The sequence below is a fragment of the Xiphophorus hellerii genome, chromosome 6 (genome assembly GCF_003331165.1).
Source record: "Xiphophorus hellerii strain 12219 chromosome 6, Xiphophorus_hellerii-4.1, whole genome shotgun sequence".
NCBI lineage: Eukaryota > Metazoa > Chordata > Actinopteri > Cyprinodontiformes > Poeciliidae > Xiphophorus > Xiphophorus hellerii.
In genome coordinates, this window is record NC_045677.1 from 1,551,568 (window position 1) to 1,570,576 (window position 19,009).

Sequence of the window (19,009 nt, forward strand, 5' to 3'; positions counted from 1 at the left end):
CTGGACAACAAAAACAGTTATAAGACTTATATCAATACAACCATTAAAAAAGTTTTCAAATTCATAATGTCAGAGACACACAATTTGGATTGTCAAAATAATTGACACTTTGATGTCCTCAAAAAAAGTTAATTGTACAAAGATACTTATTTGCGTTACAATTGGACTGGGGTAGAACCAAAGCACATTAACTGGGTAGAGTGATACTTGCCAGTGTAGAAGTGCCTAAAGTGTGACATTTTTTAAAGAATTCTTCATATTTTCTCAAGGACAAGCCTACCATGCGATTTATTTCCACTGTTAGCTTTGATTTACTTAACAATGGAAGTGTCATACAGTCTTTGGGGATAGCTGCTTTTGTCTCAACAGTGAGATTCTGCTGAAACAAGTCTCAATTTAGACTCATGACACAAACACATACCTCAGTTTCATCTCCTTACCTGCAAGATTAATGTTTCAGGATGGAGTTCCAATAATTAATTCAATAATATCAGTAGGAATCACTAAATAATGTAATTGTGAGCAACATGGGTTTCCATACATCAACAAATATTTCTGCAAATGCTGCCTTTGATGAATTGGGACCATCTTCACTAATTTCTTTTCTGTCATTGGAACTGTGGCATTTCTGGCAAACCTATGGGAATCTCTTGCCATCTTATTCATCATTTGACCGTTTATTTTATTTTACCTTTATCTATACAGGTTGTTCCGCTGAGAACCAAGATCTCGTCTACACCTGCTTTCATATTTTTCATGTATTTCACCAAAGCATGATATTTATCACTTAAATTCATACAGACCGAAAAAGATTTTTTTTTTAAAAACTCACTCTTTCTGCTAGCTCAGCAGCATTGATGTTTGGGTCATATGGAATAGGATCACCAAGGAAGGTTTGAAATTTCACAGGAAATCCCCCATAAATTGGAGCTACAGGAAGACGAAATCTTTCATACAACCACCGAAATAATCCTGAAAAGAAAAATACAGGCCAATAATTATAAAGAGATTTCTTGTAATGTTGCAGTCCAAGAAAATACAAGTTACAAGTACCTCACATTGATGAATGTGTTCCCAGGTAGGTTCATCTCAGTTTTGTGGTAAATTTGATATTCTGACTGGCACATTCCACCGACCCAGAGAGCAAAACAGATCTCTGTCTCCACTGTACCTTTCGGTCAGTACTCATGAGCTTAGATTAACAATGCTCCTGCCATATTTCAACATCTCATGAATAGATGAGACCATGGCACCTGTATGATGCCATGGTCTAAGATCAAGATGGCAGGACCAAGAAAGTGTTTTAATGTCCTAGGTATTCTCTCATGCCATACACCGGACTTGAATAAGTGGGTGATTAACAGGCTTCTGCAGCACTTGATGCATGAAGAGAGGTGCTGTTATGTGAATCGTGTTCTGGAACAGAGATGCATCTAAAGTATCCAGGGTAGTAGTCCATGAGGACTGGAATTGAGAAACATTGGGCTAGAGGTTAGCTGAGGTTGGTGATTGTGGTAAACTCAGAAATTAACTTTAGACATTATGGTGATGACCCCACTGCTAAAGGGTCTCTTTTGTTTTTCTGTTTCAGGTTGGAACCTACAACATTAGTGGCATGAGATGCACCTGGGCCAGGTCTTCTCCTGCCTGCTCATCAGGGTGGCTCCTCAGTTCAGTAGAGCGTTCACCCTGTTTATTTTTGGCTGTGTCTGGGTTTCTACATTAGATACCATTCCACACATCCAGGTATTCAGACCATACTGTGAGATTATGTTTTGTTCTTAGCGCTGTCAATCACTACCTACACAGGTAGGTAGTGTAAGAGCCACTCATACTCTCCCATTTGCTCCCTACTATGCTATAGTGCCTTCCGACAGTAGAGCTTGCCATGAATGCTCAGGCTAGTTAGTATAGCCACTGATGGCCTTACTAACTAGCAATGAGTGGAAACAATAAATTGTTTCTCTGAAATTAGTACATTGAGCAGCGCTTACATGAGCCAATCTTAGTCTTGATTGCCAGGACTAAGACCTTCCTCCTGGCTCTGACTGGTTGTTTATGACTAGGAGCAAGGAATTTTTGCAGATCTCTATAGTAGCTCAGGGAGGAGATGGAGCCGTTTGATTTTTTTCAGATTTTATGTCTCATAACATACTGTCACAACAGTGACAGTTATAACAAATATGTAAAACACAGATTTTAAAAAAAAAATAAAAGTTACATTAGCTCTAAGACTGATATGCATTAAACTGTGAAAGTATGTCTTGCACAGTAATGGCATTATTGTGCCATTACCATTATATGACTTGAAAATGGTCTCAAAACAACAATATTGTTGTTTATCATAAAAATTACAGGGACAATTTATTGTCTAGCAAAATTTGTTATTGTGACAAGGCTACCTACAACAGTGAGCAGATTATACCTTAAAATTGATAGTTTACATCATTAATCTAAACATACATGTCATCCATTTCCCTAATAAGCCCAACAAGGGGGTACAACAAACTGCAACAAGAGGTAGAGGTGCAAACATATCCCATAGGATCCAGGTACCGGACCAAGAAGCATTAGAGGACAGAAGGATCCCAGGATGAAAAAAATCAACTGATAAACAAAATTGTATCTACTAGTACAAATATCATTAGAATGTGAGCGAGCGAGCGACAGACAGACAGAGAAACATGCCATGTTTAACAAGCACAGAATCCTCAACACTTACTTATACACAAAACACACTTACTTAGTGTCCCAAGAGATCTGAAACCCTCTCGTAGATTCTGAGTAAACATTGGAATTATTGGCTGAAAAAAAATACAGAATAAGCTTAGAGATATGACACCATGATCAATCATGAATTCATGCATATTGGAGTAGGTTTTTTGAGCATATTTAACTGGATCAAAAATAAACATCTCAATTGAAATCTGAATTCCCAACAGGATTTTATCAACCAAATGACACAAACCAACCAAACGCTCCTGCAGATTTCTCAAATGATTAAGCAGTAGTTGCGTCAGTCTTGGAAACTATAGGTAACAAGTGGGAAGCAGAATCAATCAGGATTTCAATCTGTTTCCATGGCAGCGGTTTTCCTCAACAGGTCACTGTATTTTTATCAGCTGTACAATTTTTTTTTTTTCAAAATAAAGCTCATAGATGCTGTTCAAGATAAAGGACTAGTTCTTCCATGAGAAAGATTATTGAGAGAGAACTTTCAAAGTAAACCATTCGTCTACAGCAGGGGTGTCAAACTCCAGTCCTCAAGGGCCGGTGTCCTGCAACATTTAGATGTGCCTCTGTTGCACCACACCCGAGTAGAATAATTGGGTTATTAGCAGAGCTCTGGAGAACTGATCTACACAAGAAGGAGGTAATTAAGTCATTTCATTCCAATGTTTTGTACCTATGGCACATCTAAAAACTGCAGGACAGTGACCCTTCAGAGCTGGAGTTTGACACCTGTGGTCTACAGCATAAAAGAAACGAGGTATGTTAGATTTTCAAAACAAAGAGGCTCAAAACGGGACTCTTGTTTTGTTACTGGTCAGTCTATAGCTGAAAAAGGTTCCATATTCCAAATGACACTGAAAGAACAACACTGATGTGCAGTTAGGTTAAAATGGATTTTTACCTCTGCTTTTTCTATTCTCGATCGAGAGAGAGAGGAAGAGAGATAGAGAGAGAGAACCATTAACAGTTAACAGAAAATGTATATATCTATAAACCTATCCATCATAGATAGGTAGATGTGTGGCTACAATCGATAGTAGCCACACAGGCATACCCGCTAAGAGACAACGCACCCAGTATAATACTTTCTCATTGAAATTGGCCCTCTGTCTCTTTAAAAACTCCTGCTCTTTCTGAAACTCCACCTTCAGGAAGTCATCACAACATAACTCCTCTATTAACCCTTTTTCTTACCAGTGTTTCACTGAGAAGAAGCTAGTAAAATAAGCTCAACAGATGTGCAGTTAAAATACTGTAGGTGTTTGCTAATTGCTGGTGGCTAGTCTGAAAGAGCTAAGTGGGGGAGTCGCAGAGCAGGGCTGCTCTGTGAGGTGGAAGCTCTGAAGATTGAAAACTGCAGCTCTGACGAGGAGCTGCATGTCGAAGGCAGTGCTCAGTCCACACAGGCATTTTGCACAGCTGAATGGTTACCATGGAGATTAAAAGATTTCTCAAACATGCCTGAAAGAATCAAGCCAACACTCCAGGTATGTTTTTGGTGAGGGAATAATATTAGAACATGGTGTGGAGTTGGTGTGGAGTTTAAAAAAAGTAGACTGCCCCTTTAATAATTTATCCGCTGTCAATTTACTATGCCTAACTATGAAAGAGTATGAACTTAATGTAATAATCTGAATAAAGAAAATATACTGCTGTAATCTAAGTAGTGTTATAAGGAAGTTTGCCATAACGCACCACTTGAGAGTCAATGGCAACTTGTGCAAAGCCTTTGCGTTTTCCCCAAAACAGACGGTAGGTCTCATCACTAAACATTGCCTCCCGCACTCCTCCTGGAGAAATACCAAGCAAGTGGCCATTCCTCAGAGCCCGGACACACTCTTCCTGAGGACCGTGGATCACTGAGAAGACCTCTAATAGCAACTTGAAACCTGGAAGTAGAAAGCAAAATGGAGAAATCAGATACACACAAAGGGATATCTCGTTAAATATGATCAGAACCTTATAAGGTCAAGAGGAAGGAAGTATTATGCACACATTAGTAGGGACTTCAGACCACCAGGTGTTTGCCAATTGCTGCTGGCTAGTCTGGAGGAGCTGAGTGGGGGAGACATGTGAGAGGGCTGCTCTGTGAGGTGGAAGCTCTGAAGCCTGGAAACTGTTTTTGCTTGGCCTTGGATGTGAATGTTTACAATAACAAACAGCATTCTGTCATTTGATTTAAAAGAGAAAATATCTGTACACATATGGTGCCATCAAGTTTTTGCTGACGCTTCTCACTGCAGAAAATTATTACATTTGCTTTTTAAAAGCATGAAGAATTTTAAGAAAGGAGAAAGAAAAAACACAGGACAGCTTGTAAATTTTGTAACCTATTTATGTCATGTTAATGATGAATAGCTGAAAAGTTACCAGGTCTATCAACTGCGGTAGCAATCCCGCTCCAATTCCTCTCATTGTCATTTCTGTGGATATTCCTTGCACGAAATGTTGAATAAACAGTCATGTTGTTTTCACCTATAATCTCCGATATCCACTGGAGTCTCTGATGCGCCACGTCAGCTGTTCTTTGTTTGGGTTTCCCCTCCATGCTTATGTTATTGCGCTTTCTCATTGGCTACCTGTCGCATTCAACAGGCTGCGTTCTCGCTCCCAGTCGGGTAACACCACACATGCTACGATAACCAGGCCAAGACAATCCAACATGTTGAAATGCCCGATGTTAGATCGGAGTGGTCCTGACATTCTACCTACTGGACCCAATCAGTCTTAGCATGCCACACACAGTAGGATGATCGGCTACGATTATCGCAAGAGATAATCTTAGAATGTCAAACGTTCTAAGATTGTGGTAAGGGGAAAATCGCGGCAAAAAATCGTGTAATGTGTACTGGGCTTTATCCATAAAAGCAACCTTTTAAATTAATTCAATTAAATTCAAAAATACTTTAATGATCGTAAAAGGAAATTAAATGTTTTTCTAGTGTATTAATTTAGATCCTTCAAAGAGTTATTGAAAATAGTGATGGCTGTTGGCAGGAAAGATTTTCTGCAGCGGTCTGTACTGCGCTGAATCTGAAGAAGCCTCTGACTGAAGATGCTTTGCCTTCCCAAGACAGCCTCATGAAAAAGATGGTCAGGGTTGTCCATAATTTTCTTGATCCTATGAAGAATCCTTCTTTGCATCATCATCTCCAGAGTTTCCATAGTCGTCCCCAGAACAGAACCAGAACAGAACTAGCCTTCCTTATCAATTTGTCAAGCTTTTTTATGTCCCTGGCACTGATGCCCCAACAGATGACAGCAGAAGAGAGAACATTCTCAACAACAGACTTATAGAAGATCTGCAGCATCTTATTTCAAACCTTGAAGGATCTTAGCTTCCTCAAAAAGTCCAGTCTGCTCTGTCCCTTATAGATGCTACATTGTTGCACCTCCAGCCCAGTCCGTTGTGCAGATGAACTCCGAGGTACTTATAGTCCTCAACCACCTCCACTTCTTCTCCCATGATAGAAATGGAGTTTGATCTAACCCTGTTTTTCCTGAAATCAGCAGTCATCTCCTTTGCTTTGTTCACATTTAAGATTAGATGATTGTTCCCACACCATGCCACAAAGTGGTTCACCAGCTCTCTGTACTCAGCCTCTTGTCCATCTCTGATACACCCAACAACTACACAGTTATCTGAATATTTTACTAGCTGAGTATACAATAAGCTGGAAAGTGTCGTTAGAGGGAGGTTTAGCTCTTCCTATTGAATTGGTTATCTCTGCGATCAGATCTCAGATAAGTGAAAGACAAAGGATGGATGGATGGACATGTTCAACATAGTAAAGCAGACTGCTGTGGAGTAGTAACTGTTAAACTGGCCAGCAGATATGCTTTTTCTTTGTATAGAAATAACTTCAAAACACACTCAGCAATATTTCTGAATGACAGTAATGTGCCTTAATTTCCAGAACAAATAAAACAGTTGAAGTACCAGGAATCTTGAAGAGGAAATGGTCAGCTACAGAATGGCAGGTACGTCCTTTCTGAATGATAACACGGGCCAGGAAGTAATAGTAATCTATAGGTATGGCTCCATGATAGTACACTATTAGAGCTGGTCCTCTGTTGGGAATCTTCTCCATTCCATGGATCTCATAACCTGATACACAGATCATATCACAACATACAAAAATACATTATAGAGATTTTTACATTTGCAGTGCTATAAATAAACATTTTATATGCTTTGGGGAGTAGTTTACATTTATTCATACCATGCCATATGGCTCCATGTCCATCCCACAGGGTGGCTAGTGTTTTTCTGGCTCCATCCCACAAGTTGTTACTATAAGCTTCCTTTAGCTGATTCTTCCTCTGACAAAAGATATCAGAGGTTCAAGATTTTACTGAGCAAACGCTTCTGACTGCATAAAAGTATTACATTTGCTTTTTAAAAACACAAAGAATTTGCTAATGAACTTCCACTGGCAGATTTTCTTAACATTTACAGACAAAAACTATTATGAATGTCCTCATGAAAATGGTCTCAGTGGTTTGCTCATAGTCTCGCTTTCCTCAGAGTCTTAATCTTGTTTGTTTTTGAGTCATTCCCAGGTAAGGTGTTGGCAGTGACTACTACAACACTGTTGGGAGGCAAGAAAAAGTCTTAAGACCTTATATCATTATGCAAGTGTTGGTAACGTGATCTTACCTGGTTACTTTAGGTTCAGTTAGTCTTTTTGTCTGAATCTGTGTCCATCTTTCTTTAGTGATTCTATTAGGTTATTTCTTCGTTTAGGTTTTCTAGCTCAATGTTCTTATTGTTGTAAGATCAGCCTTGTTTCTGTCGTTTGGTTATAGTTTCCCTCATGTCTTTCTCTCTTCTAGTTTATCAGGTTCTTTTTACTCTTAGTGTGTCTTCTGTATTAGAAGTATTTTCAGCTCCGTTTCCTCCCTTTCGTATTCCCCAGCAGATCTTCTTAGCTTCCCTGTGCCACCTTCTCCCCTCAGCTAGCTCCAGTGCCAACTACTCACACCTGCAATCAGTCATCTTCTTCTTCTTCTTGGATTTACTGGCGGTTGGCAACGAACTTTTAGTAGCATTACCGCCACTTACTGGTATGGAGTGTGGTTCGTGATGGTTTGTGTATATATATATATACACATATATATATGTATTCTGAATAATGTATTAAATATTTCTAATATATATATATATAAATTCTACAAAAAATAAATAAATAAATAAATCCTACCTATACATATAAATATATACAGTATATACACACACACAAGCACACACAAATATACATACTTATTCATAACTTTGTATTCTACTCATCTACTGTATATCATACACACATTCACAAACACACCTACTATAATTAAATTCTATTAAATAATTTAGTGTTCTTTAAAAATCGAATAACTATTTGTATATGTTTACTCCCCAAATTCTTCCTCAAAATATCTAATAAATTAACCTTTTCCTTAATACATTCAAACTCTCTCCTCTCTCTTTCATATTTATGACATTCTAATATAACATGTTCTATTGTTTCATATTTTCCACAGTAATCACATTTCCCAGTATGCTTTTGAATTTTAAAAAGTGTATAATTAAGTCCTGTATGCCCAAATCTTAACCTTGTTATCACTCTTTCCTCCTTTCTATTTCATCTTTCATTTCTTCTTTCTCCTACCATCTTCTGAATTTTATAAAACCATCTTCCTGTTTTTTCTTCATCCCATCTTTTTCTTGCCATTTTTCCATCAGTTTTACTTTAACAATACTCTTTCCCCCATATTTACTTGTTTTAACTGTAAAACTAATAGGATTTTGAATTGCCCTCTTGACCATTTTATCTGCCCTCTTGTTTCCTTCTACTCCAATATGTGCTGGAACCCACACAAATATAACTATCAAACCCATATTTTGTATTCTGAATAATGTATTAAATATTTCTAATAAAGCTTGAATCTGAACAAATTACTGTTTTTAATGGTTTTATGTCTTCTACCCATTGTAAAGCTAATAATACTGCCAACATTTCTCCTGTGTATACTGATAATCCGTCTGTAATTCGGTTTCCTATTTTTATATTGAATTCTGGTACTACAAAAGCTATTCCTATTTTTCCAGTTATTTTTGATGCATCTGTATAAATTTGAATATATTAATAATAATTGTTTAAAGGTAACTGTACTGAATAACTATCTACAATGTAAGATTTATCTAGTTTCTTTTCCATTATTGACATACAGTATCTACTGTTGCTTCTGGTAGAATCCATGGTGGTATAATTGATATTGGTGTTGTTTGACTGATTTCTAAATCAGTCATTTTAAATTCTTTTATTTTCTTTTCAATTGTCCATCCAAAACTCCTCATTTCTTTCTTTTCTTTTTCCCAACATGGATTTAAAATTTCCCAAGTTGGATGATCAAAATTATTGCCTTGTACTGTAAATTTAACCAATATTTTTTTTCTAGTTTTGTTCTTCTTAAATCTAACGGCATTTCTCCCATTTCTATTTCTATTGCTGCTGTAGATGTAGTTTTAAATGCTCCGGTACATAATCTTAAAGCCTGATGTTGGATAATGTCTAATTTAACCAGATGTGTTTTAGCTGCTGAACCGTAAACTAAACAACCAAAGTCTATGTTAGATCTTATCATACCTGTTTTAGTGATTGCCTATCTGCTCCCCAGTCACTGCCATCCAAGCTTAAAATAAAACAAAATCTTAAAATATTTAAGATTTTCTTACATTTATCAACAACTTTTTGAATATGTATATTCTATTTTAGTTTTTCATCAAACCATAGTCCTAGGGTGTGCTGTGGTGGTGCAAGGGTTAAGCACAACCCACATATAGAGGCCTTAGTCCTCGACGCGGCTGTCGCAGGTTCGATTCCCGGCCTGGCGACCTTGGCCGCATGTCTTCCCCCTTCTCTCATTACCCTCTTTCCTGTCAATTCATTGTCAAATAAAGGCCAATAAAACCTCTAAAAAAAACATAGTCCTAAAAATTTTGTACACTTTACTTGCTCTAATTTTTGGTTATATAATTTTTATTTTATTTCCTTGTTTATTTTTTTTCTGATTAAATATTATTACTTTTGTTTTTTCAACTGAAAACTTAAATCCCCATTGCAACGCCCATTCCTCTATTTCAATAATAACCTCTTGTAATTTTTTTACAATGAAATCTACATTTTTTCCTCTTTTCCAAACAGCTCCATTAGCTGCAAAAAGTGAACATCCCATTTCTTTTCCAATATCTTTAAATACATCATTTATCATAATTGAGAACAATAGTGGACTTATAATACTCCCTGCGGAGTTCCATTTTCTACTATGTTTTCCTGAGATCACTTCACCAATTCTAGCTTGTATTTTCCTATTTGTTAAAAAGTCTTTAATCCATTTAAATATTTTCCCTTTAATGCCCAATGTGTATAATTTAATTAATAATCCCTCAACCCACATCATATCATACTATACTTTTGATATCAAAAAATACTGCCGCTACACTCTTTATTTACTTGTGCTCTTCTAATTTCATGCTCAAGACAAAGAGTTGGATCATTAGTACTCCTCCCTTTTCGAAAACCACTTTGATATTTTGACATATATCCTTTATTATTTAAATAATATACTAGTCTATTATTAATCATTTTTTCAATTATTTTACATAGATTTGATGTTAAAGCTATTGGTCAGAAATTTTCTGGGTTTGAGTTATCTTTTCCTGGTTTAGCTATTGGTACTACAATTGATTCCTTCCAGTTCAACTGCAATTTTCCCTCCTCCCAAATTTTATTATATAATTGCAATATTATATCTTTCGATTTTTCACTGAGTTGTCTTATCATTCTATATCAAATTTGATCTTTACCTGGTGCTGTATTTCTTGTCTTACTAAGTGCATAATTCAATTCGGCTTTTGTAAACTCAACATTTAACAAATTATTTGTTTCTTCAACACTCTCTAATAAATCTTTATATTTAAGTTTTGTATTTTCTCTTCAATTTCTTCCCTCTTCACTAATATTATTTGAACTGTGAATTTTACTAAATGTTCTTGCCAATATTTCAACTTTATCTACATTTTTTATTATATTTATATTATCTGACAACTCCCAAGACAGAGGGGCAAAAAAGCTGTCTAATATTTTAGAGAATTTTGGTCTAACACAACATGTCAAACAAGCAACACACACTCAAGGACACACCCTGGACCTGGTTGTCAGTAAGGGTGTGAATATTTCCAATGTCTCTGTAACTGATGTCGCCCTGTCGGATCACTTCCTGTTATCTTTGAAAGTTCTTTATCCTTTAACCCACTTGGACAAACAGCAACCATCACAAAACGTTCTCTCACAGAAAACACAACAGAAACATTTAATCAAATCTACACTTCTTCCTCACCCTTAAGCTGTAATGAAAAGGAATCTCCATGGAGAAATGCACAAACAGTTAGATCTGCAAGACAACTCTGCTGTAGGGCCAAAAGAAAATGGCGTAAAACTCACCTTCACGTTCATTATGACATCTATAAAGAAAGACTACGTAACTATCATTTAACACTAAAACATGCAAGGAAAGCTTTCTTTGCAGATGTCATAAACAAAAACATTAACAATGCTCGAGCTTTATTTGCAACAGTTGACAGAATCACAAACCCTCCTGTGACGTTACCACCTGAATTCCAATGTATTGCCGCCTGCAACCAGTTTTCCAGCTTCTTTTCAGAGAAAATTTAAAAAATCAGAGGATTAATCTGCACATCCACTATAAAGTCAGTACCAATGCTGAACCCAAACAACACAAATACAGGAAAAATGACCCAATTTCAACTACTTAATCATAAAACCCTACAGGAAATTATAAGTCAACTAAGCTCAAGTTCCTGCTGTCCGGATGTTTTACCCACACATTTCTTTAAGAAAATCCTGCTTGTTATTGCTAATGATCTGATCCAAATAGTAAACTCATCACTCTCATCAGGAGTTTTATCCCAGGCCCTCCCTTTATCCCTTCGGCCCTCCTAGTGTTAAGAAAGTCCTGCCTGTTATTGCTAATGATCTGATCCAAATAGTAAACTTATCGGTCTCGTCAGGCGTTTTCCCCAGGCTTTGAAAACAGCAGTAATCAAACCACTGATAAAAAAGAACAATCTGGACAAATAATGCAGAATTACAGGCCGATCTCTGACCTCTGACCTCCCATTCATCAGCAAAGTTATTGAAAAAGCTGTTTAAACAATTAAATAGCTTATAATAATAACCAACCTCTTTGACTCCTTCCAGTCTGGTTTCCAGTCTCACCATAGCACAGAGACCGCCCTCGTAAAAGTGTTTAATGACATCCATATAAATACGGACTGTGGGAGAACCACAGTGCTGGTTCTGTTGGACCTCAGTGAAGCTTTTGACACTGTTGACCATGACATATTACTGAATCGACTGGAGAGTTGGGTCGGACTCTCCGGTCCAGTGCTTAACTGGTTTGAATCTTACATAAAGAACAGGGATTTCTTTGTTTCAATTGGAAACTTTTCATCAAAGAGGTCAAGGGTCACATGTGGGGTACCCCAAGGTTCAATCCTAGGACCCCTCTTATTCAATATTTATATGCTCCCACTAGCTCAGGTTATAACAGTAAATAATATTAGCTACCATAACTATGCAGATGACACACAGCTCTACATTACGATGTCACCAGGGGACTCAGAACCCATCCAATCACTGAACAGATGCTTAGAACAGATAAATGTGTGGATGTGCCAAAACTTTCTCCAGCTGAACAGAAACAAAACTGAAGTTATTATTTTTGGACCTAAAGAGGAACGATCTAAAGCACAAGTGTCAAACTCCAGTCCTCTAGGGCCGCTGTCCTGCAGTTTTTAGATGTGCCACAGGTACAAAACACTGGAATGAAATGGCTTCATTACCTCCTCCTTGTGTAGATCAGTTCTCCAGAGCCTTAATGACCTAATTATTCTATTCAGGTGGTGCAGCAGAGGCACATCTAAAAGTTGCAGGACACCGGCCCTTGAGGACTGGAGTTTGGCACCCCTGATCTAGAGGGTTCCCATAAATCACTCTAATTTTTTTATTTTCTCCCATGATTTCTTTCTCCAACACAGTTTTTTTTACAGATATTATCCACATTTAAAGCCTTATTCTTTTGTTCATCATTTTTACAACCTACCAATAGGTTTCCATCTCTTTACCATATCAACATCTCCAATTTTCTTTTTAATTTCTCTTGACACCACAATGGGGCTGATGTTATCCTGTTCTTCCTCGTTCTTGAGTTTTAATTTTATTTTAAATTCCTCCCTCGCAACTTTCCTCCTAACTATCATTTCTTCTTCTGAACTACTTCCTTCCAGTTCTCGTTTGCTACCTTAGATATCACCAATTCCCTTTCCTTCATCTATTTTATTTCTTCCACGTCCTCTCCCTCTTCCTCTCCCCACTGGCGTCCACCCTTCAAAATACATGTCTTCCTCATTTCCTATCTCCACTTCCAACCCAACCATTCACATACCAGTTTATGCCCAAATCTGCCTTTTCCAAATCAGATATATTTATGTGTTTTGTTTTTCCCGCGCTGCTCCAAGTCCTCTTTCACCGGCTAAACCCAACCGCTCCAGACGCAATCAGTCATCTCATCTAGCTAGGCCCTTTCTTCCAAATACCTCCCAGTATTTAATCTCCCCATCTCAGTCACAACTCGCCAATCTGTCTCATTACCCTGCTCACCAATATGCTTGTCACCTTCCTCATCTCTTCCTGTGTCTTTAGTTTGGCTTTATTTTTGGATTTTGTTTCCCTGGACTCTCACAATTTTGGAAGTTTGATTCTTTGTTGTTTTTTTTCATTAAATCTTTAAACAAAACTCCACCACATCACTCGCCTGCTGGTTTTGGATCCACACCTCAACCGCATATGAGAAGTAGAGTGACCATTCCATGGCAGGTTTACAACTATCACAGCAGAAGCCTTAGAACTGGCTTTGTGTAAATCTTTAAATACTAAAATAAGTCTCTAAATTAGTTTCCCATCTGCTTAGAGGTTTTTTTTTTGATAATTTTATGCTGTGTAACTTTTTCAGATCTTGTAGTCTATAAAATCTTATCAGACAGGTTTTGTGAGAGATTACTGGCAGGTTCAATTGTAAAACGCGTTCTAATTTAGTTCATTACATTCACAAGTCTTTTTTCCTCAATTCTTTTCGAAAAACTAAAACTAGCAAAATCTGTATAATCAGTCCCTAAAAAAAAGACAATAAGCACTGAGTAGCAATAAATTTCAGCATAAGTTTGATTTTCTATAAACATTTAAGTTTAGCAAGAAGAGATCAATAATAAATTCATTTGTCTTAAAGTTTGTAGCAAGTTACATATTTGTTTCATTTTCGAAAAAGTTGAAGTTTTTTTCGTAAACAGGAGTTGCATTTAGTGACGCTTTTCTCCAAACCAGCAAAATTTTTCATTTAGAGCTATAATCTCCTAATTTTATTAACATGAAATGAAAAGTTATGTTTCACAATTGACTGTTTATACTGTGGACAATATTGAATTTGTACATACCTTATAGACATGAAGGAAGAGTATTGAGAGATAAAGGAGGATAACAATGAGGAATGGCACAAGGAAAACAACAGCGAGAGGGGTGAAGACCCACAAGAGGTATTCCAGAAAGCTCAGGTAGTCCTCGAGCTGCTCCAGGCCGGCCCACTCTTCCCACACATGAAACAAACACACCTGTAGGCAAAGATAAGAGCTAAAAAACTAAGAAGGAAAGGCCGGTTTTATATTTCAGTTTAGACACAAAATCTCTAAAAAGTTACATTGATATCTGCATATATATGTTTTCAAAATAATAATCAGCACCCTCCTACTGTTGGCACACAGATTTACCAGATCTGACAGATGCAGTTACCTTTAATACCGCTTCTGGACAGATTCATAAATCAACAAAAATACTACATCACAGCTCAAAAAATAGCCAACGGCAGACTAGTAAGTGGGTCCAAGAACTCTCAAAGAGCTGTTACATGTCACAGTTGAGCCCAAAAATTACTCATTAAGATTTAAAATTATTTTTGTTCGATATAGAAGTTGTTTTTCTCTGAAAATCAGACAAGCACCACTCAGAAGATAAACACTGTAAACAGAGGTTTTATTCACATTTGGTTCAGAAAAGTCATGTCAACCATGTTTCTCCAACCTGCTTAGTCATCAATGGTAAAAATCTTCAACAGCTTTACAACAACAATATCCTATTTATAACAGCTGTTCAGTTTTTTCCTAAAGTTTTAACTTGAATAAATATTTAGGTGATGAGTAAGCTCTTGAAGTTGAAAGGCCTCTTTGCCATCACCCTCATTTTCAGCTCCCTCTACAGATTCTCTCCCAGTCTCTAATCAGTACTGAGGAGGCGTCACTCCAAAACATGACTATTACTTCCAGTCAGAAGAAACATGTTGGTAAAATGAAAGGATTTCTTCAAACCTAAATCAGCCAGGGGTATGAATCATTTTGAACTACAGTAGACTATCTACGTAGTTAAGCTGAAAATTACTAAAGTTCATTCAGAATGGAATTTACCTTAATAAACATGTAAATTTAAATAATAAAGTTTAGTGTTTAAGAGAGATTTTAATTATAGTTTGTGTTTTTGATAAAACATCCAGATTTCATAGAAAGACTGCAGTCTAGATCTTTGCTAATCACATTGCTTAATGCAGGGTACGGAGGCCCTACACATACTGTGAATTCCTGCATCACATCAACACATTTGAGAGCCTTGAAATATTGATTGGTCAAGCTCACTAATTGTGTACCTCTTCATGCCACTGTATTGGTGTTGTCACAAGTGTTTGCCATGGCACAATAGTTAGCCCTGTTCTGCGTTGAGACATTGGTTGCACTGATTCTCTCTGGGTACTCTGGCTTCCTTCTACAGATCAGAGAAATGTATGCCAGGTTAATCCAGCACTCTACACTGCACTTAGTGATTGTGTGTGTATATGTGGGGGGGAGGTGCGTGCGTGTAAGTTAAAATATGCCCTTCTATAGCAAAACAAGTGATTACATAGATATGCAGTTTGTTTGATTCTCGTAGATTCTATAACTCTCATAAAAATATTCAGTTTGAGATATTTAGAAAAATCCCCAACTAGACAGTTTCCACTCATTTGCAAACTTATTACACAGTACTGTGACGCAGTATCTGCTTCTCCACATTTCCACATTAAAATTATAGATTATTACAAAGATAATACTATTAGAATTTCATTTAAAAAGTCCAAGAAGATTTATTTTCAATAATTTCATAAAGTGAATTTTATAAATTCATTACATAGAGAGAAATATTTCAAGAATTGTAATTCTGTTGATTCGTTATCTGTTATTCATCATCTGACATGGGCAAGAAATAATATGCTTTCATAGAATCATATTGTATGTTGAAATGTGAGTGTTGCATTACTTATACCAAGAAGGACAGGGTGTCTTGTGATCCTTGTAGGCAAGACTGGTTTCCACTGTCTGCCATCCTGTGGAGCGTGACTTCCAGAGGCTGATGACCAGATCAGCAAAGCATCCAAGCAATGAGGTGGAAATCTCACTGTGGCAACATGTGTTACCTAAGGTAGAATAGAATAGCATTAAGATTGTTCCAGCATTCATTCAGGTCATTCTTACAGTCATATTCAATTGATTAGAATATTCATTATTGGGTCCGAGCAGCAAAGTGCTCCGAAGGCCTATTGTAATGGGGTCTTTGCACGTAAGGCGCTGACGTCACATCCGCATGAGCGAAATGTGCCTTTCTTGTTTCCGCTTTGAGTTACCATGACAGCTATAAAAGACAAAGTCGTATTTCAGACACAAATAAACAATACTATGAGCATTGTTATCTTCCAAATATAATGGGCTTTTAAGTTTTCATGGATTTCCAAATGATCCTGAATCAAGACGGTGGCTTGTAAATATTCGTCGCTATAAGTTAAAGCTAACGCGGCACAGCAAAGTTTGCAGCCTTCACTTCACACCAGATCAGCTTCTTCAGCCTAAAACTACCGGGGTGAGAAGGATGGTAAATAAAGGAGCCTATGTTATTTCCATGGAATCATTTCTGTACTCAGCCTGAAAGAGCGAGTTTATTGGAACTAGTGAGCAGGCCAGAACCAGACAGCCGAGCAACTGATCCGCCTGTACACACTGCTGTAAACACCATTCTATTTGAGCTCTTCACAAGAAGCATGCAAAAGTAACAAAACGAAATAACACGGAGACCTTAAGGAACATGGCCATATTTTTCTAAAAGCAACCGCTTTGAACTTGATCAGTCAGCTATACTCCAACTCTGACACCAGTGCTGCCCTACTGCGAAGCCATGGGGCTTGTTGTGCTTCTTCATGCTTCTGAAGCAAAAGCCCGAACCGTAACCCTGTTACTTGGTCTCTGTTTGACACCAACGACAATAAACACACATAATATACTTGAAAAAATGTACAAAATAAGGTAAAAACATTATCTGTTAAAATGGATTGAAATGTTTAGATACTTAAATCGCACATTTTTATAATGAAAATGTCCAAGAATATTGCCTACTAGCATAAGCTAAAGTTAATGTTAGCCACAAAGTTTAAAGAAAGTAAAACGCAACTTCGTATCTGTGAATGTATATAGAGGCATACATCTTAAAACCGTTCTCCAGCTTACTTGTTGGGGCTTCGGATCGATGTACATCATTAATTGTTACCTTGGGCAAGCCCTGCAAACACAAAGTGTAAAATGCCATTTTCAATAGACCGGAAACGATAGAGCCGCTTTTCCCTGAACGTAGAAGCTAAAGTGCAAAGGGCCCATTGTCAAGAAAATCCCACTTCCCCATGGACCTTACCACAGGGGCCACTTTTCATTGGCTGATGCCCATTCTACGTGGTCATGTGCGTGGCCGTCTCACAAACACACGCTTCCCGTTAGATAAGTACAGCATATTGGCAGTACTGATACGACTTCTACACCTTGAAGCCTGTCTGCTACATACACAGGTGTCAAACTCCAGTCCTCAAGGGCCGGTGTCCTGCAGTTTTTAAATGTGCCACAGGTACAAAACACTGGAACGAAATGGCTTAATTACCTCCTCCTTGTGTAGATCAGTTCTCCAGAGCCTTAATGACCTAATTATTCTATTCAGGTGTGGCGCAGCAGAGGCGCATCTAAAAGTTGCAGGACACCGGCCCTTGAGAACTGGAGTTTGACACCCTTGTGCTACAAAGTCTTACCTTAGCTAAAGAGATCAATATGCAATGTGTACTGTATCTGACATACACTAAAAATTTTATTTTAGGAGAAAAGGCTTTGGACTAAACTGTTACTCATGTTAGCCACTCTATCACCAACAGTGATGTCGGACAACCTTTTTCCAGTAACGAGTAATCTAACGCGTTGCTATTTCAAATCCAGTAGTCAGACTACAGTTACTTATCGAAATCACTTTGCGTTACTGTGCGTTACTATCTTCTTTTGCTATTTAATTGTATTTTCTCTACGCATCTTGTCGAGTGACCGACGTCTCTATGCGACAGAAATGTAAACAATGGAGGGAGATGCGCATTTTGTTGGTGGAAAAACTGGAACTATTTTGAGTTTCTGTCGCCAAGTCCGATTAATATAAGCGGCTTTCGGCGTTTTTTGTTTTTTTTAAGTCGCTTGCAAATTTAATGAGTGGCGGGTTGCGCCTTTTTGGGCTCGTTTTTGCTCATTTGGGCTTGGAAATAAGCAGAGACTCATACTAAATCCCAGAATTTGTCCGTCACTAAGGTAGTTTTAGTCAGGCTCTCCCTGTCCATCATTTCCCGGATGATCCGTCCCGCTGTGTCTTTGTTAATGTCAAGTTAATATATTATCTCTGAATGACGTCGAGCTTCGCCAGAAAACTGCAAACTGCAATTGAGACTAATTTGAACAGCGCAATAAACGTGAAAACAGCCACGAATAAACGTGTCCGTAGTTGCCAATAATTATAATGGCAACTTAACGCCATTATATTCATTAATATTAAGATAAGCGTCACAAATCTGTGCAGCCATCTGAGTCGTGGAGCTGCAGGAGGAGCTCTGCGCTGCGCTTTGACACCAAACGCAGGGCCGTAACGCAGAACCTGGAGGCTGGGGGGATGTATGGGGGCTTTAAAATCCTTCTTTGAGTTTCCAGATAACAGTGGACCACACAACTTACTTACGTTTTTTTTTTTGTACTGTTGTAGCCATTACACAATCTCCTCTTCATTTCAACTTT

At 37.7% G+C, this 19,009-nt stretch overlaps 1 protein-coding gene and 1 long non-coding RNA gene across 5 annotated transcripts in view; one reads left to right on the forward strand and one right to left on the reverse strand.

Moving 5' to 3' along the window:
- Positions 1 to 19,009, reverse strand: part of tmem68 (transmembrane protein 68) — a 28,957-nt gene that overhangs the window by 2,797 nt on the left and 7,151 nt on the right. For 2 of the 4 annotated variants that reach the window (XM_032565079.1, XM_032565078.1), the window contains 9 exons: positions 17,429 to 17,480; positions 16,197 to 16,347; positions 15,544 to 15,659; positions 14,288 to 14,461; positions 6,957 to 7,056; positions 6,674 to 6,841; positions 4,429 to 4,622; positions 2,744 to 2,804; positions 833 to 972 (listed from right to left, as the gene is read on the reverse strand). In XM_032565079.1, the coding sequence (XP_032420970.1) occupies positions 833 to 972; positions 2,744 to 2,804; positions 4,429 to 4,622; positions 6,674 to 6,841; positions 6,957 to 7,056; positions 14,288 to 14,461; positions 15,544 to 15,659; positions 16,197 to 16,347; positions 17,429 to 17,458 (1,134 nt within the window). In that variant the 5' untranslated portion in view covers positions 17,459 to 17,480. The remainder of the gene's footprint in view (positions 1 to 832; positions 973 to 2,743; positions 2,805 to 4,428; positions 4,623 to 6,673; positions 6,842 to 6,956; positions 7,057 to 14,287; positions 14,462 to 15,543; positions 15,660 to 16,196; positions 16,348 to 17,428; positions 17,481 to 19,009) is intronic. The other 2 variants (XM_032565081.1, XM_032565080.1) reach the window with 1 other exon arrangement.
- LOC116721398 (uncharacterized) lies at positions 17,487 to 18,234 on the forward strand. The gene is made up of 2 exons (XR_004339591.1): positions 17,487 to 17,760; positions 17,989 to 18,234. It is a non-coding gene; the product is annotated as an uncharacterized LOC116721398 (long non-coding RNA).